The 16,035-nt window shown below is 38.5% G+C and overlaps 1 protein-coding gene across 11 annotated transcripts in view; it reads right to left on the bottom strand.

Moving 5' to 3' along the window:
• nfia (nuclear factor I/A) overlaps positions 1-16,035 on the bottom strand; it is a 186,726-nt gene that overhangs the window by 21,501 nt on the left and 149,190 nt on the right. For 6 of the 11 annotated variants that reach the window (XM_055218428.2, XM_055218427.2, XM_055218434.2 and 3 more), the window contains exons 5-6: positions 13,573-13,690; positions 10,776-10,903 (exon numbers count right to left, since the gene is read on the bottom strand). In XM_055218428.2, coding sequence (XP_055074403.1) covers positions 10,776-10,903; positions 13,573-13,690 — 246 coding nt within the window. Of the gene's footprint in view, positions 1-8,710; positions 8,762-10,775; positions 10,904-13,572; positions 13,691-16,035 lie in introns of all 11 variants that reach the window. The other 5 variants (XM_055218426.2, XM_055218425.2, XM_055218432.2 and 2 more) reach the window with 1 other exon arrangement.

Raw genomic sequence — 16,035 nt, 5'->3', positions numbered from 1 at the left:
AAAGTGCATTTACGCACACAACAAGCCACTGATAACGATAAAAACATAGACGTAAAAATGTTTACCATAAAAATTTATAAAAAAACTACTATTTCAAAGTACATTTACGCGCACAACAAGCCACTCATAACAATAAAAAATCAACGTAAAAAAAATGTGACAATACAATTTTAGGAAATGTACTATTTCAAAGTGCATTTACATGCACAACAAACTACTGATAATGATAAAAATTCTCGTAAAAATGTTAAACAAAAATATTTTAGGAAATGTACCATTTCAAAATGCATTCACATGCACAACAAAACTACTGATAACGACAAAAAAAATTGATGTATACATTTTTAACAACACAAGAAAGAGTGAGTTTTGCTGTAAAGTTGTGCACACAAGAAATGAACACGCTTAAAAAACAACATAAAATAAAATAAATACACAGAATGTTGAGGTGTTTCGATCAAGTTTTAGTGAAACTATTTATTACTTTCCATTTTTTTTAAAAGTTGGCGCAAAATTGTGCATGTAAACAAACTCGTTAAATAGTATTTAAAAAGCACATTTCGAAAGTGCTTTTAAGGACAAATACTTTTGATTTACTAAACTAACAGCATCAGTTCATCAATCTTTGGGTCAAACTAGCATTGATGGTATTTCTGATATTATGAGTGTAATGTTAGTAGTTAATGGTAAAAATGCATCTGCGAAATGTAAAAACCAACTTAAGAAAAAATGTCAATGAGCAGGCCAAATCTAAGGTATCGTTTGTACCATACCCGTGGGCTAGCAGAATGAAATGGCATTAAAGGTGGGTAAAGATGAGCAAAACAGAGTAGAAAAAAGTAGAACAGTCATGGAAGGGAAAAACATTAGGGATGCAAAGCACACAAAATTCACATTCACAGTCTGGCTTTGCTTTGGCAGGGGTTAACAGTTTACATGCACAGGCTAACATGAGCTAACTAAGAATGACTGTATTTCTGTTAGTGCATGCTCTGTCACATTAGTTCAACCCCCCCACCCTTGCATCCCATAATGCATTGTTTCAGTCTCTTACTCTAAAAATAGACAGGCGTGAGGAAAACCCATTGCCAATTTAATGCTTGAGGTTAGGAATGCAAATTGATAAGAATGAACTGCAAATAGAGGGGGCAATTAGGAGGCACCGCTGGCCCATTTGTCAACCGGTCAAAGCATTTAAGTCTTTTCTTCTGCACTGGGACAGGGTATAAGCACTCCTCGAGAGCCATCCACCCCTCCAACACTGAGGAATGAGTTTATCCAGATGCTAGCAAATGACTTTAGCTAGCGCAATTCAATCATCTGTGGCTAAAACTCTATTAATGGTTTTAGCCCGCATCCCTTGCCATTCTCTCGCTGTCCACACATCCCTTGCTTGGCCTCAGAAACGTGGGCATATCAGTATAGCAATCATCCCGCGCCAAACTTTCGTTTTTATTTGTTTATAAATCAAGATGTTAGATATGTGAAATGTGCAGGTGTGTGATCAGAAGTCGATGTTGGTTTCTCCAGCCATGGCAGACTCCTTCCCCTTTCAGGCACAAGAAAGAAAGAGAACAAGATAGAAAGATAGGAAGAACATCTTTTGCCAGCATCACTGACCATTACAGATAAGCTATGATACCTTGACTTGGTTTATTATGGCATAGAAAGGTTATCTGAGAGGTCAATGAAACCGGAAAGAGGTGACTTGAATGTCAATATGCATATAATAAGCATGTTTAGCATTGTATTATCCTGCTGAAAAGACCACCGTGGTTTCCTAAACTAATTTCATGAGTTTAACTTTACAGTTGAACAACGAAGCAATTTGAGCAAAGCTACAAGTCTTTAGTAAGATGACTGGGGGGGTACACAGTCACCAGTTTCAAAAACAAACACTGGTCTTTTAGTAGGGTAGTCAATATATTTTTCAGCCATTGTACATCACACATACACTGTACAAAAACAAATTCCTTGGTCAGCTATTCTCTTTTACATCCACATATTCAATGCTTCCAGAGGAGCGGCTCCACAAGATCAATTTCAATGATTATGCTGACAGTCGTGGAAGACAGATCGTGGAAAAGCGACCAAACACACACACATACACACGCACACACGCACACAGCATCATTTATATATAATTTAACCAAGACCATGACCAAGATCTTTAACGTATACACACAAGTGACATCATATGGCTCAAAAGAACATAGTGAAACGAAAAACAGGTACACTCTACAAAATGCTGGGTCATTAGGGGACAAACCCAGATTTTTTTATATTTGACCCAACAATGGGTTAAACCAACCCAGCATAGGTTAAATTTCATCAAATTTCATAAATAATCCTGCGTTTTTTCCTCATGTTGTTCCAACCCAATGCTGCCTGTTATGTTTATCCATGGAACATAAGCATGGGCGTTAAAGGCGGGGTGCATGATTTTTGAAAAACACTTTGTGGAAAAGAGAGTTGGACTGAGGACCAAAACACACTTGTAGCCAATTAGCAGCAAGGGGCGTGTCTACTCACAAAGCGTGCCGCACAAGCCCTGAAAAGTGAAGCCGAAACGTCTCAGTATAGGTCATAAACCCCGCCTCCCTGTGTTATTCAATGGGACTTGAGACCAACTTAAAAATGTAATTACACTTAAATTATCTTTTTTCCGAAGCTGGTTTCTGTTATTTAGTGTAGTTTTTATCACGCTGATGTAAATTCAAATGTTTGTTTTTAAAATAAGTTTGTTTTTAGTTAGTTATGCAGCGCGTCATAACCTGAAAACCACGCCCAATCCAACCGTCTCCATTGACTTTGTATTGCGAGAAGCCGCCTCCTTGTCGTTTCTGGCTTATAACAAAAAACTGAATAATGCCTAAAAGCTGCTGTGTGACAATATGTACAGCTAACAAGCCAAAGAACCCAGAAATAAGTTTTTAAAAGCTGTCGAGCTGTAAAACCCAGTTTTTAAGGAGAATAAAGTGGATCGCTAACTACGTTTGTCCCTAGTGGATGCAGTTTTACTAATAGGAGTACTATGAAAAGTTGCCTGTTTCCATTTCTGTGTCTTTAAACGCTCGTTTTTTGAAGTCGACAGCTTATAAAAACGTATGTTTTTTGTTTGTTGGCGTGTTAGATGTACACCTTGTCACACAGCAGCTTTTAGGTATTATTCTGTTTTAAAGTTTAATCTGTAAATAAGTTTTTATAAGCTGTCGACCCCAAAAAACGAGCGTTAAAAGACACAAAAATGGATACAGGCAACTTTTCATAGTACTTCTATTAGTAGAACTGCGTCCACTAGGGGTAAACGTAGTCGGCGATCGACTTTATTCTCCTTAAAGACTGGGTTTTACGGCTCGACAGCTTATAAAAACTTATTTCTGGGTTCTTTGGCTTGTTAGCTGTACATTGTCACACAGCAGCTTTTAGGCATTATTCAGTTTTTTGTTATAAGCCAGAAATGACAAGGAGGCGGCTTCTCGCAATACAAAGTCAATGGAGACGGTTGGATTGCGTTCCCCCCCGGTGGGTGTGGTTTTCAAATTTGCATAACTGCGCTCTGTCTCTATTCTGCAACAGCGAGGGCGGGGTCTTGATTTCACGCTTTACTTCCTGCTGACTACTGCGCAGGACTGGTCCCGAAATTGCTACTGACTCAAGACCCAAGATGTCAACGCCGTATCGAGACACTGGCGGCTTCACTTTTCACCAATTGAAGAGAGCGAACAGGCGTCGTCCATCTTTTTTTACAGTCTATGCTACTAACCGACATCATTGCCTGGGTTGCGTATGTGTGGGGCGGATCTATCAAAAGAAGGTCCAGATACTATGGGGGAGGGGCATGTTTGTTTAAGTGATTTCAAATGTCAACACTGGCTTTCAGAGATCATGCGCCCCACCTTTAAGTGACGCTTCTTTCCACACCAGGGGCACTTTTTGGTTTTTTTGGAGCTTGACATCTCCTGGTCTTTATGTCGAGAGCTGACTTTTTAAACTAAATCTACTTTTGTGTTGCACAGAAAAAACAACACTGTGGTTTTGGAACGACATGAGTGTGGCTAAATAATGACAGAAATGTTTCGTTTTCGGGTTGAATATTTTCTTTAAGGCGGTCGAGGTGGCTTTTCGAACATGTTGGTGGTCTGCCAGTGCAAACCGGCTTGACCAAGATGATCCAAGGCCAAAACCAGGTCTACCAGCTGGATGACAAATAATGAACATCCCTTTTAAAGGGAACGGGCCAGTGCACGTAGAGTGAAAGGTATACAAAACGAAACCTGTGGGTCGTTGGACAGTTCCCTTTGTATTTGTGTGAATGCCCATGCAAGTGTTTGTGGTGAACGGGGCCTGATGTCTTACAGTGAGTAATGAGTACTTGAAAAGGTTCTGTCAGTTGGAATCAAAGACCGACCGTAGTCAGCACTTTCCCTTTCCGAGGCGTTATTACACCATGGGCTTTGGTCTTGGCCTGTTCCTCTTCTCTTCTTCCCTCCCTTTCTCCTTCCTAGTGGCTGACAAATTGACGGGACCCAGACGGGCGAGGAGGCAATTCTGTATTGAGTGCGTCTGGCTGTTGCTCTCCATCGCTCTCATCCTGTAACGCACGGCGTCCCCTTCGGTACATCAATCAGTGATGGCCTGACTTGCATCAGGCCGTCAATCTACTCAAACTAGACTCCACACGCTTCTATTTACAGATGTGCTATTGATTATTTACAATACAGAAACGATTACTGATATCTTCAGTATCTTTGGTATATTTTAGATGACTTAAAGGGATAGTTCACCCAAAAATGAACATTCTGTCATGATTTACTAACCCTCATGTTGTCTGCTGAACAAAAAGTAAGACATTTGCAATGAAGCAGGAATCAGAAGCACCATTTACTTCCATAGTAGGAAAAATACTACTATGGAAGTCAATGGTGCTCAAAAATGGTTTGGTTGCAAACATTGCTCAAATTATCTTCCTTTGTGTTCAGCACAACAACAAAAAATTCTCCAGGTTTGTAACAACATGAGGTTAAGTTTTCATTTTTGGGTGAACTATCCCTTTAAGTATTCATACACATGCATTTTTCATTTACAACCTTTCTTTGTTTACAACTATTATTATTTATACCACGTGGCTGTTGAATGCTTTATTCTGATTGGTTGAGAAATGTTCCATATGTGTTGGTTATTTTTCTGTAAAACACACACCTAACCTGTCAAATGTCTTAAAATAACCACAAGAGCAATGTTTGTGGTAACCGTGGTATAAGCAAAATAATTGACTCCGGTCCTTTTAATTATTTGAAAATAATGCACATCTGCGGTGTAACTCCACTACACGTCGTGCCGCATTAACACCTTGGGTGTGCATTATTTTCGAATAATTTAACGGCCCGTCGACAATTATACCTTACATATCTAAATGGCCTTATAACGTACAAAAATAATGTCTTTGTGCCTCTACAATAACAACGAGTTGATTCGTTTTTGATGAAGAATATACGCATGCAGAATTTTTCTGATGCAAAATGTAGAAAAGAATTTAAACTTTCCTTCTCAAAAATGTACATGTTAATTTTTTTTGTTTATCCTTATAATTTATTCGTTAAATATTTATTACATTTATAATAGCTTTAAAAAAATTATAATAAAATAATAACTAAGCAAATTTTCATCTACAATTATTAACACAAACAAAACTGTGATTAAAGTGTATGTTTCTTCATGTGGACCAGACTATTACTAATAAATATATACTAAATAAATGTTTTTATTTAAAAGTTATTAATTGTCCTATTATTATGTTATATATTAATACTGTCATACAAAAGGCAGTAACTTAGTTTTTGGTCGAATTTGGTTATTGATATATCTTAAAGACCTCCTTTATCATGTGGATAAGTCTCTTGAGTCAATTTAGTAGTTAAAAAAAGAAAAAAAACTATCAAGAAGAAAATAACTGACACCTAAAAGTCACTAAAAACTAATTTTTCTCATTTCAACACTCTAGCGTGACCTCACGTAATATGTCATCGCGGCAGAAGGTCACGGATGACGTATGCAAAACTACCACCCCAGTGTTTACAAGTGTGGAGAAGAGGACCATTCAGAAGTTGTTGTATGTTGAATGATAATAATTAATGTTTTTGTGTCAGTTTATTGTTTAAAATGGTCTGCAAATGTGCGTTTCATACACGTGACCTTTCGGCGTGCTTACGCAATTACGTGAGGTCGCGCTTATCGGTAGATGACGATAATTTGTGGTTTAAAAGTGTATGTTTTTAATTTTTCTTATGACCCTTTTGCCGCGTTTGGGATCGTTTGAAACTGCGTTGAAACAATTTTGAGTTTTTGCAGTTTTAAACTGTATTGAAACTGTAAAGTGTTGGGGTCCAAAAAAGTCTATTAAAATGAGGAAAATCCTGGAATGTTTTCCTTAAAAAAAAACTTAATTTCTTCTCGACTGAACAAATGAAAGACATAAACATTTTGGATGACATGGGGGTGAGTAAATGATCTAAATTTTTTTAAGAAAATGGAGTAATCCTTTAAGATAAAGGTAACATCTAATTTTTTCAAGGTGGTCCTAAAAGCACAAAAAAAACTATTTTGCGCTTTTAATTTTTTAGAAATCTCTGCTGACTCTCTGTGACTCTACCAGAATGATGGGCAGACGTTACTGTCGTAGCCCCAACACTGGCCTATCACCTAACACCCGCTACCTGAGCAATGACAGGCACACTGCTAGCTAATTTTAAACACATAGCAAAGGGCTCTGCTACCAAATAGAGATAGGAGAGGCCAACACTCAAACACACTTCCACAAACTCTAGGGTTAAATTTGTGGAAAGGGACACAAATCAAACAGATGGCGGCCGTAACAAGCGCTCGAGATGTCACGATTGTTTTGACGTTCGACACCTTGGCTGAGAAATGGACGGAAGTCGCAGATCACAGGGGACATGTGAACTTGTCATGGGCGAGCGAGCGATCTGGAGGTCAAGGCTCACTCTCTCACCCTCTTGGTTTGCTCACACATTCTCTCTCACATTCTAGCAAACACATGATAAACAGACTCGCGCTTGGTGTCTGTGCTATTGTGAAAACCTCTTAATAGTGAGACACAGGTTTAAAACAAAGCAATATATTATAACTATACTGGAGATAAGTCAGCTAGTCCAGTTGCTTACTAGATGGTTAGTTACTGTATATCAACTATTGAGTTTAGCAGGTGCATAGCTTGAAAAGAGACAAATTAAAGGTGCAGTGTGTAATTTTTTAGAAGGATCTCTTGACAGAAATGCAAAATAATATACAAAACTATATATTATCAGGGGTGTATAAAGACCTTTCATAATGAACCATTATGTGTTTATTACCTTTTACGAGACCTTTTTATCTACATACACTGGGGGTCCCCTTACATGGAAGTCGCCATTTTGTGCCACCATTTTTCTACCGAAGCCCTTAACGGACACATTTTTTTACTAAGTTGTCTCCGACGATGCCATATTTGTCTGGTGGTGGCTACCGTAACTTCTCTATGTTTCAAAAGCAAGGGGTGAGCAGTGGATTAAGCCGTTGGTTGCATTTTGCAACCTCACCACTAGATGCCACTAAAATTTACACACTGCACCTTTAAGACACAATTCGGCTGTTCAAGCCATATAATAAAATATAATATAATGTCTTAATCTATATTATATTATTTATATATTATTATTATTATTATTATTATTATATTATAATATATGTAATACATTATAATATAATATAATATAATATAATATAATATAATATAATATAATATAATGTCTTAATCTATATTATATTATTAATATTATTTTTTATATTATAATAAATGTATATAATAATAATAATATATTAAAGCAACACCAAAGAGGTTTTTTTACCTTAAAATAACGTTTCCAAAAAAGTTTCAGTGGTTCATCCACACAAAACAGGGTGAATGGCACTTTCACATTCGCTTTGCAGCCCTCTATCGGCCAAAACCGCACTAAAGAAGTTTCCAACCGTCGGGTAGCGGTCCTGTAGTTCGAGTGAAAACTACAAAAACTTGCTTTACGGCAGACCTACAATCCAATCAGAGCCAGCTATGCTGCAGTATTTACGACAGTGGTAATGAACAATTACGCTTCTAACCTGTAGGGGGAGCAAAGAGCCAGAGTTCTTTAGTGTTGCTTTAATATAATATAATATAATATAATATAATATAATATAATATAATATAATATAATATAATATAATATAATATAATATAATATAATATAATATAATATAATATAATATAGTTTAAGACAGCCCACCAGCTATTGGATTTTAAATATGTTTTTTTGGAAACCCTTAAAAATCATGAAAGCTAAAGTATCACAGCTTCTTCTGACATTTCGTGAAACAGTCAAAGTCAAGTCACTTGCAACGCAAACATTTCCAGATGCACCGTTAATGGATGGGAATGATGTCATGCGCACATACAAATCACAGGAATCTCATGGGACAGGAAGTGCATGGCGTTTCAAAAACTGGCATTTGGGAGGGTGGGAAAATAATCACCTGAACTAAAAACAACCACAACAGAGACACAAAACAACAACAACAACAAAACTGGACGGCACAATGGACAAGCTCCTGTTTTCGGATGGGAAGGGGAGGGGGGTGAGTTGTGAAAGGGTTACGTCAGTGATGTAAGTTTTACCTTGTCTGGAGATGAACGAACTAGCTAGCGAGCCACGCAGTTTATATCCAGCTTTGAAAGACAAGGAAGGAGAAAGAAATAAAGGAGGGACAAAAGAAAGAAAGAAGGCAGGGTGATTAAGAGGTGTAGAAGCAAATGTGCAATTCCTCAGCAATGCAACCATTCATGTCATGTTATTCCCTGATGTGTCTGCAGCCTGCCGGACGACCACACGCTCAGGTTACACACACACACACACACACACACACACACACACACAAACACACACCGGTTTCATTTCACTTTATTAGTAAAGACATCTCGCAGACTTCCACTGTTTTCATACCAGGCTAATGACATTTCCTATGCCCTACCTCTTAACCTCAAACAAACCTGTTGACTTTATTTGATTTAAAGCAGAACGTAATTTGGCCAATTTATTACTATTTATTTTTTAATTCACCTCAAATGTTTTATTACTATATTTGTGAGGACATTTGGCTCTGCTATGGATGGGCAAACCAGTACACGGACATTTTCTGATTTTTTAATGAGGATTTTCTTCTCATGAACTTCCTGACTTCGTCTAGTTAAGCCTTCAGGTGGGTTTTAAGCATTCGACTTGCTCTGCGTCTTTTTGTTCGGACTGAAGTTGGCATTCATCCGCAGGTTGGGATTTGTAACCGAAACCGCGTTTCTGCCTTCATCGACGGACAAAGAAAACATTCTGTGACCGGGGCTATTACCGCTATGATGTCACAATGGGAGGCGGGGGACGGGTTTTAGCTGCCGTGTCCCTCGGCTTTGTCGAGAAAGATCTGAACCTCTACCAAAGTGAATGTGAATTAGAAAATGCAATTGATGGAGAATCAGAAATCTTGGTCAACTCTTGAGGTGTTCAATAATAGTAAAAATAGTTTACAGACGGATCTAACTTGACGTTCAATTATTCTTTTATCAATTCGTAACAAGTTTCCTGAATTGTGATGTGGGCTTATACAATAGTAAGATCGGCTTATTGTGTTATCTCACTAATAAAATCATGTCCTTCGATAATTCTGTCCTGAATCCGGCTATAATGTGAGACATATATTTCTGCTTTGTGCACTATGCTGTGTCTATTTTAGGGATGCATTACGATTAATCGCGATTAATCTATAGCAGAATAAAAGTTTTTGTTTAAATCATATGTGTGTGTGAGAATCGACTGTGTATAATAATTATGTATATATAATTATGCATGTGTGTGCATTTATCTACACAAAGTTATTATAGATGGTTCACACACACATATGATGTAAACAAAAACTTTTATTCTGCATAGATTAATCGCGATTAATCGTTATTAAGTGTGTCACGATTTCGATTTTAAATCGAAATCGATCGAAATTAAGTCACAACCTCGAACTTCGAATTGCTACAACTCAATAATGGCTTTTTGTCTTTAAAAAAATGTAAAAATCGAGAATCGAATTGAATCGTGACCTTAGAATCAAAAATGTCATCGAATTGAGGATTTGGAGAATCGTGACGCCCCTAATCGTTATGCATCCCTATTTCTAATATTAAATTAGAGAGGCACCCCAACTCAAGACACTTCAGACTCTCTTTGGCAATGTGGCGAACAGCAAACCGGGCACACACAAACACACACACTACATTCACCGCTATCTCATGAGACCCTTTCGTGCGGCACGTTGTTAGCATCATTAGTACACACATGGGTATGAAGGTAAAATGATAAGGTTTATATCTACAAGCGTTCTTTGGTTAACATCTAATGAAGGTATTAAGAAAATGAAAGGGCTGACTGAGTAACAGAATGTCTGAAAAAAGAAACACTTTCCGGTATTCCACCAATCCCTAAATGTTGCAAGGGCAGAGACGTATCAGAAATGCTGATGCTTCCCCCATAAAGATCAAGAAACAGAAATAATTCCAGCTGACCCAATACTGCTATGCACCACATGATGCAACAAACACACCAGATCCGATCACTTGCATCCGTAACCCGTGTATGTGAAAATGGGTGTGTTTGTGTGCAGACGCTCGCTGGAGGAGGCTGTGTCTGAGGGTGGATGGTTACCTGGCTCTACTTCATGCCAGCTGCTGGCCTGGCTTCCACTGCCAGGTGAGCGTCCCTGACCCGGGTAGTAGGATTCCTCTCCTGGGCTGTCCACCTCGTCCTCCATGCATTTGATACGCTTTGCAGAACTGCGTGACAGGAGAAGACATGAAAATGCACTGAAAAAATACATAATTTTAGTTTTAAGAGCAAGTGTGTTTGTCTGTATTTTGCAGAGAGGTTCTCAAATGTCCCAGAACGCTGTGCAGTCAGATAGACATAAGCAAAGTTTCACATTTGTGCGTGGGGGGGCACCTACCAACAAACAAGGGTACAGCAAGACTTAGATTGAGATTAGCTGACTGAGATTAACGAGATCGTTTTTTAAATATGGCTTAATAGGACAAAGTATTACTCTCCAGCTTGTATTTGAACTAATATTTCAGGAGATATAGAGAGAAGGTTCAAATATGCAGAAGATGCTGCAAAGCAAATAAGATTTTTCTGAAGACTAGCAAGCAGTTTAAACAAGAAACCCATAAACAAAAATCACAAAACATAAACATTTTAATTGATTTGTAAGATCTTACAGTATTAAGAATCAGGTGTATGAATTAAAACTATTTTACATTAAAGGGACACACCACTTTAAAAAATTGCTCATTTCCCAGCTCCCCTGGAGTTAAACATTTGATTTTTACAGTTTTGGAATCCATTCAGATGAATTCCGGTTCTAGCTGTACTACTTTTAGCATAGCTTAGCATAATCCATTGAATCTGATTAGACCATTAGCATCGTGCTAAAAAATAACCAAAGAGTTTCAATATTTTTCCTATTTAAAACTTTGACTCTTCTGTAGTTACATTGTGTACTAAGACCGACGGAAAATTTAAAATTGCGATTTTCTAGGCAGATATCGGTCTTAGTACACGATGTAACTACAGAAGAGTCAAGTTTTAATCTGAAAACTATTGAAACTTTTTGGCTATTTTTTAGCGCGATTGCAGCCATATTTTTTTTATAAAGTGGAGTGTCCCTTTAATTTACTCAGTCAACCTAATAAAATATTAAGATTAGACAAATTAAATATAAATTCTTTTTTTTCATGAATTTCTCAGACAAAATCATTAATGACTCTGGTCTTAGTGGGGGGCAGTGCCCCCCTTGCCCCCCAAACTTCAGCTATACCAAGGGTCTCCAACCTTTTTGTGAGCAAGGGTTACCACAATGGATAAATCAATCTGGAGGGCTACTTTTTGATAAAGGCTACTCAAAATTTTTTAGTTTTATTTTATTTTACTTGATGATATGTTTTAGTATTGTTTAAAATGTTAACGTACATAAAAGAAGCCAAGCTAATATAAAAAATATGTAATAAATAAATATTACAATTGAGACTATTAATAGAATGTGCTTTGGCGGGCACCTCACAGACCTCATTGGAGACCCCTGGCCTATGCAGATAGATGCTAGATTTTTACATCAGTGGAAAAGTCATAAAGTGACACTTATGAAGTAAACAGAATATTCGGTGGGAGGCAAGACTTGATTTAATCCTATGGGATGTAATTGGATACTACACAACCTAGGTTACATTTATGTATTGGGTGGACACTTTTATCCAAAGAGACTTACATTACAAGGTATACATATTTTTATCAACATGTGTATTCTCAATGACCTTTTGTGCTGCTAATGCAATGCTCTACCATTGAGCTATACAGGAGCAGAAAATAGAAAGTAAGTTTAAAGGTGGATAATGTAAAGCCAAAAAGTAGATGGCAAAGACACGTGTGCGAGCTCATTAACACCAAGGTGTCCAGGTTTGGCTGGTTAGCAGGGTCCAGTTAGCCTCTTCTGGTAGATGTTGTAAGTACACATGTGCAAAAAAACTACAAGCCAAATAAGATTAATGAGAACGTGAACAACTGGCTTTCTCTATGTATTATAGACCTCCTTCAGATACGCACAATACCGCACTATCAGGAGGTGAAGAGTCTTTAGAGGCCGGCGGTTGTGTGTATGTGTGTGAGTTATCTGCTGAAAGCTGAGCTCTGACATTTATTTGTTAATGTAAGGCCTACTGGTGTTTTTCACTCATAATCGCTTAATTAGTTTCTAGCATGCAGCCACACACAGGGTCCTTATTCCAGATGTTTGCTTTGGCAGGCCTGGCTGAAGAGGCCACTGAAGCATGTGGGCAGACACACACACGCAGATGTACGTGAGCACGCACACATGTGCTGCGCGTCTCTATATCGAACGAGGTGCCTACTTAAGCATCAAAGACGCTGTGACACCCAAAAATGCAGTTTGGGTAGGCAGCACGCCACATTTTTAGAACGGGTACAGCCGAAAGCGTTTTCTTGAAATTCAACACTTTGAGGACGCACATACATAAATATAAGCGCATACGTTTGTATACATTTATGATCGTGTGTCGGTGTTCTGCGTTATGTAAAACTGACAGTGAAATTCGCCCCATCTGTGAAATCACAGGGACCGTTTATACGCTGCGTTTCAGCTGTGCACACACACACGTGACCAAAACGCACACACATCTTCATGTGAGGGGTGCCACGTGGTGAAATCTTGCATTGGGGAGTAGTGTGTATGTGTGTGTGTGTGAGACAGACACTGGCCCTTAGGCTGAGCGGGTGGCAGGAGGAGGAGGTTCCAGGTGGACACACATATGTTGGAAGCTTGTGTTGCTCAGACTCCTGCAGCCTCTTCGAATACGCGGCCAACACATCAATCTCTGCCTCGGCTGATTAATTAAGACTCAGAGTGAAAGAGAGAGGGTGTCTGTGTGTGTACCTGCTAGAAGAAGTGCTGGGTAGGGGGCGCCTCATAGCCCCGGGGCTCATACTGTAGTAAGAAGAGCTGTCCAAGTCCGCCAACGAGAAGTTGGGTCCGGTTCCTGCCGCGATAGGGGCTGCCATGCACACAAAAACACAATTTTAATGCATAACAGACAAAAACGCATCTAAACTTTAACCAAATTGACATTTATTGATTGACATATAGCTGTCTGTGAAAACCCAGCTTAAAGACTTTTTTTTAACATGTCAAAGAAATCTTTGGTGTCTCCAGAGTACGCACTTGAAGTTCAAGCTCAAAACACCATACAGACAACCCATTACAACATGTCCAAATTGCCACCTTGTAGATATGAGCAAAAAATTTGCCTTTTGGGGAGTGTCCTTTAAAACGCAAATGGTAAATGGTAAATGGACTGCATTTATATAGCGCTTTTATAGACCAATGGCCATCCAAAGCGCTTTACAAGTTGCCTCACATTCACCCATTCACTCACACATCCATACACCGACGGCGGTGTCAGCCATGCAAGGCGCCATCCAGCTCGTCGGGAGCAGGTGAGCAAATGAGCTGATAATGCAAACACTGATCACCATAATGTTAGTTTGTTGAAATTGAAACATAATTGTGCGGTCAATTATTTCTCTCACTCTCTCTTTCTGCACTAAATGCCAGTGGCGTGGTTGGATAGTGCAGATTAAGGGGCGGTATTATCCCCTGATGACATCACAAGGGGAGACAAATTTCAATTACATATTTTTTCACATTCTTGCAGAGAATGGTTTACCAAAACTAAGCTACTGTTTTTTTCCCCACATTTTCCAGGTTGATAAAAGCACTGGGGACCCAATTATAGCATTTAAAGGATTAGTCAATTTTCTTAAAAAAAATCCAGATCATTTACTCACCACCATGTCATCCAAAATGTTGATGACTTTCTTTGTTCAGTCGAGAAGAAATTATGTTTTTTGAGAAAAACATTCTAGGATTTTTCTCATTTTAATGGACTTTAATGGACCCCAACACTTATCATTTTTAATGCAGTTTAAAATTGCAGACTCTAAACGATCTCAAACCACAACTTCTCGTCTATCTCCGGTCATGTGACACGGCAGCGCGACCTCACATATTTGCGTCATCAGGTCAAGAGGTCACGGATGAAGTATGCGAAACTACGCCCCAGTGTTTACAAGTGTGGAGAAAGAGGACGGTTACGACGTTGTTGTATGTGGAATGATACTAATTAATGTCTTTGTGTCAGTTTATTGTTTAAAATAGTCTGCAAATGTGCGTTTCATATATGTAACACGTGACCTTTCCACGGCATTACAGAATTACGTGAGGTCGTGCTGGCGCGTCACACAGCCGGAGGAAGAAGAGAAGTTGTGGTTTAAAAGTGCATACTTTCCACCTCTCTTGCAAAAAATGACAATCGTTTCGCCAGACAAGACCCTTATGCCTCATTTGGGATCGTTTAGAGTCCTTTGAAACTGCAATTTTAAACTGCATTAAAACTAATAAGTGTTGGGGTCCATTAAAGTCCATTAAATGAGAAAAATCCTGAAATGTTTTCCTCAAAAAAACTAAATTTCTTCTCGACTGAACAAAGAAACACATCAACATTTTGTATGACATGGTGGTGAGTAAATTATCTGGACTTTTTTTTAAAGAAAATGGACTAATCCTTTAAACATGTAAAAAATCAGATTTTCATGATATGTCCCCTTTAAGTGATTTTTTGTGATTTATGATTTTCTACACAAAATCATCCTACATAATGTAAAGAATATTTTGTGAAAATATAACCTTAATATCTTTAATATTAACTAAGTAAGATCATGCCAATGACTGAAATCAAACTTTAATGCTCCAAATCTTTGACCTGGATTTCACAGACATGGACAAATCTCAGGGTCACCATCTCTAGTAACACTTGTGACCTTGAGGCTAACACTTACATTCAAACAACCCGATTTATAGCATATACATTCCATATTTACATTTATGCATTTGGTCGACGCTTTTATACAAAGTGACATCACGAGGTGTATATGTTCCCTTGTGATCAAATTGATAACCTTAGTGCTCTTAACATAATCCTTTACCACACGAGCACTTTTCCCGTTTTCCGTTCTCTATCCGCACCAAGTTTCTCTACTACACATGTCAACAAGAGACGTGAACACACACTGACTCATCTTTTTTTTAAAGATTCGCTATACGTTCCCCAAAGCGAGCCTCCACGATCGTCAAACCTCCCCCCACCTTCTGTAGGTCATTGGTGAGCATCGCTCTCTATCAAATGCCTTTGTCATATAGTACATAAAGCCGTGATGCCTCTTTATATTCATGGTGACTGAGACCACTATTTTTTGATGAGGACAGCATGAATGTGCAAGAGCGCAACTCTGGTCCTGCATACTTAATAGAGCGGGCCCGGTCCGAGAGAGATGCGCGTGG

Source organism: Misgurnus anguillicaudatus, chromosome 23 (assembly GCF_027580225.2).
Source record: "Misgurnus anguillicaudatus chromosome 23, ASM2758022v2, whole genome shotgun sequence".
Lineage (NCBI taxonomy): Eukaryota > Metazoa > Chordata > Actinopteri > Cypriniformes > Cobitidae > Misgurnus > Misgurnus anguillicaudatus.
This window is presented reverse-complemented; position numbering and strand designations above follow the sequence as displayed.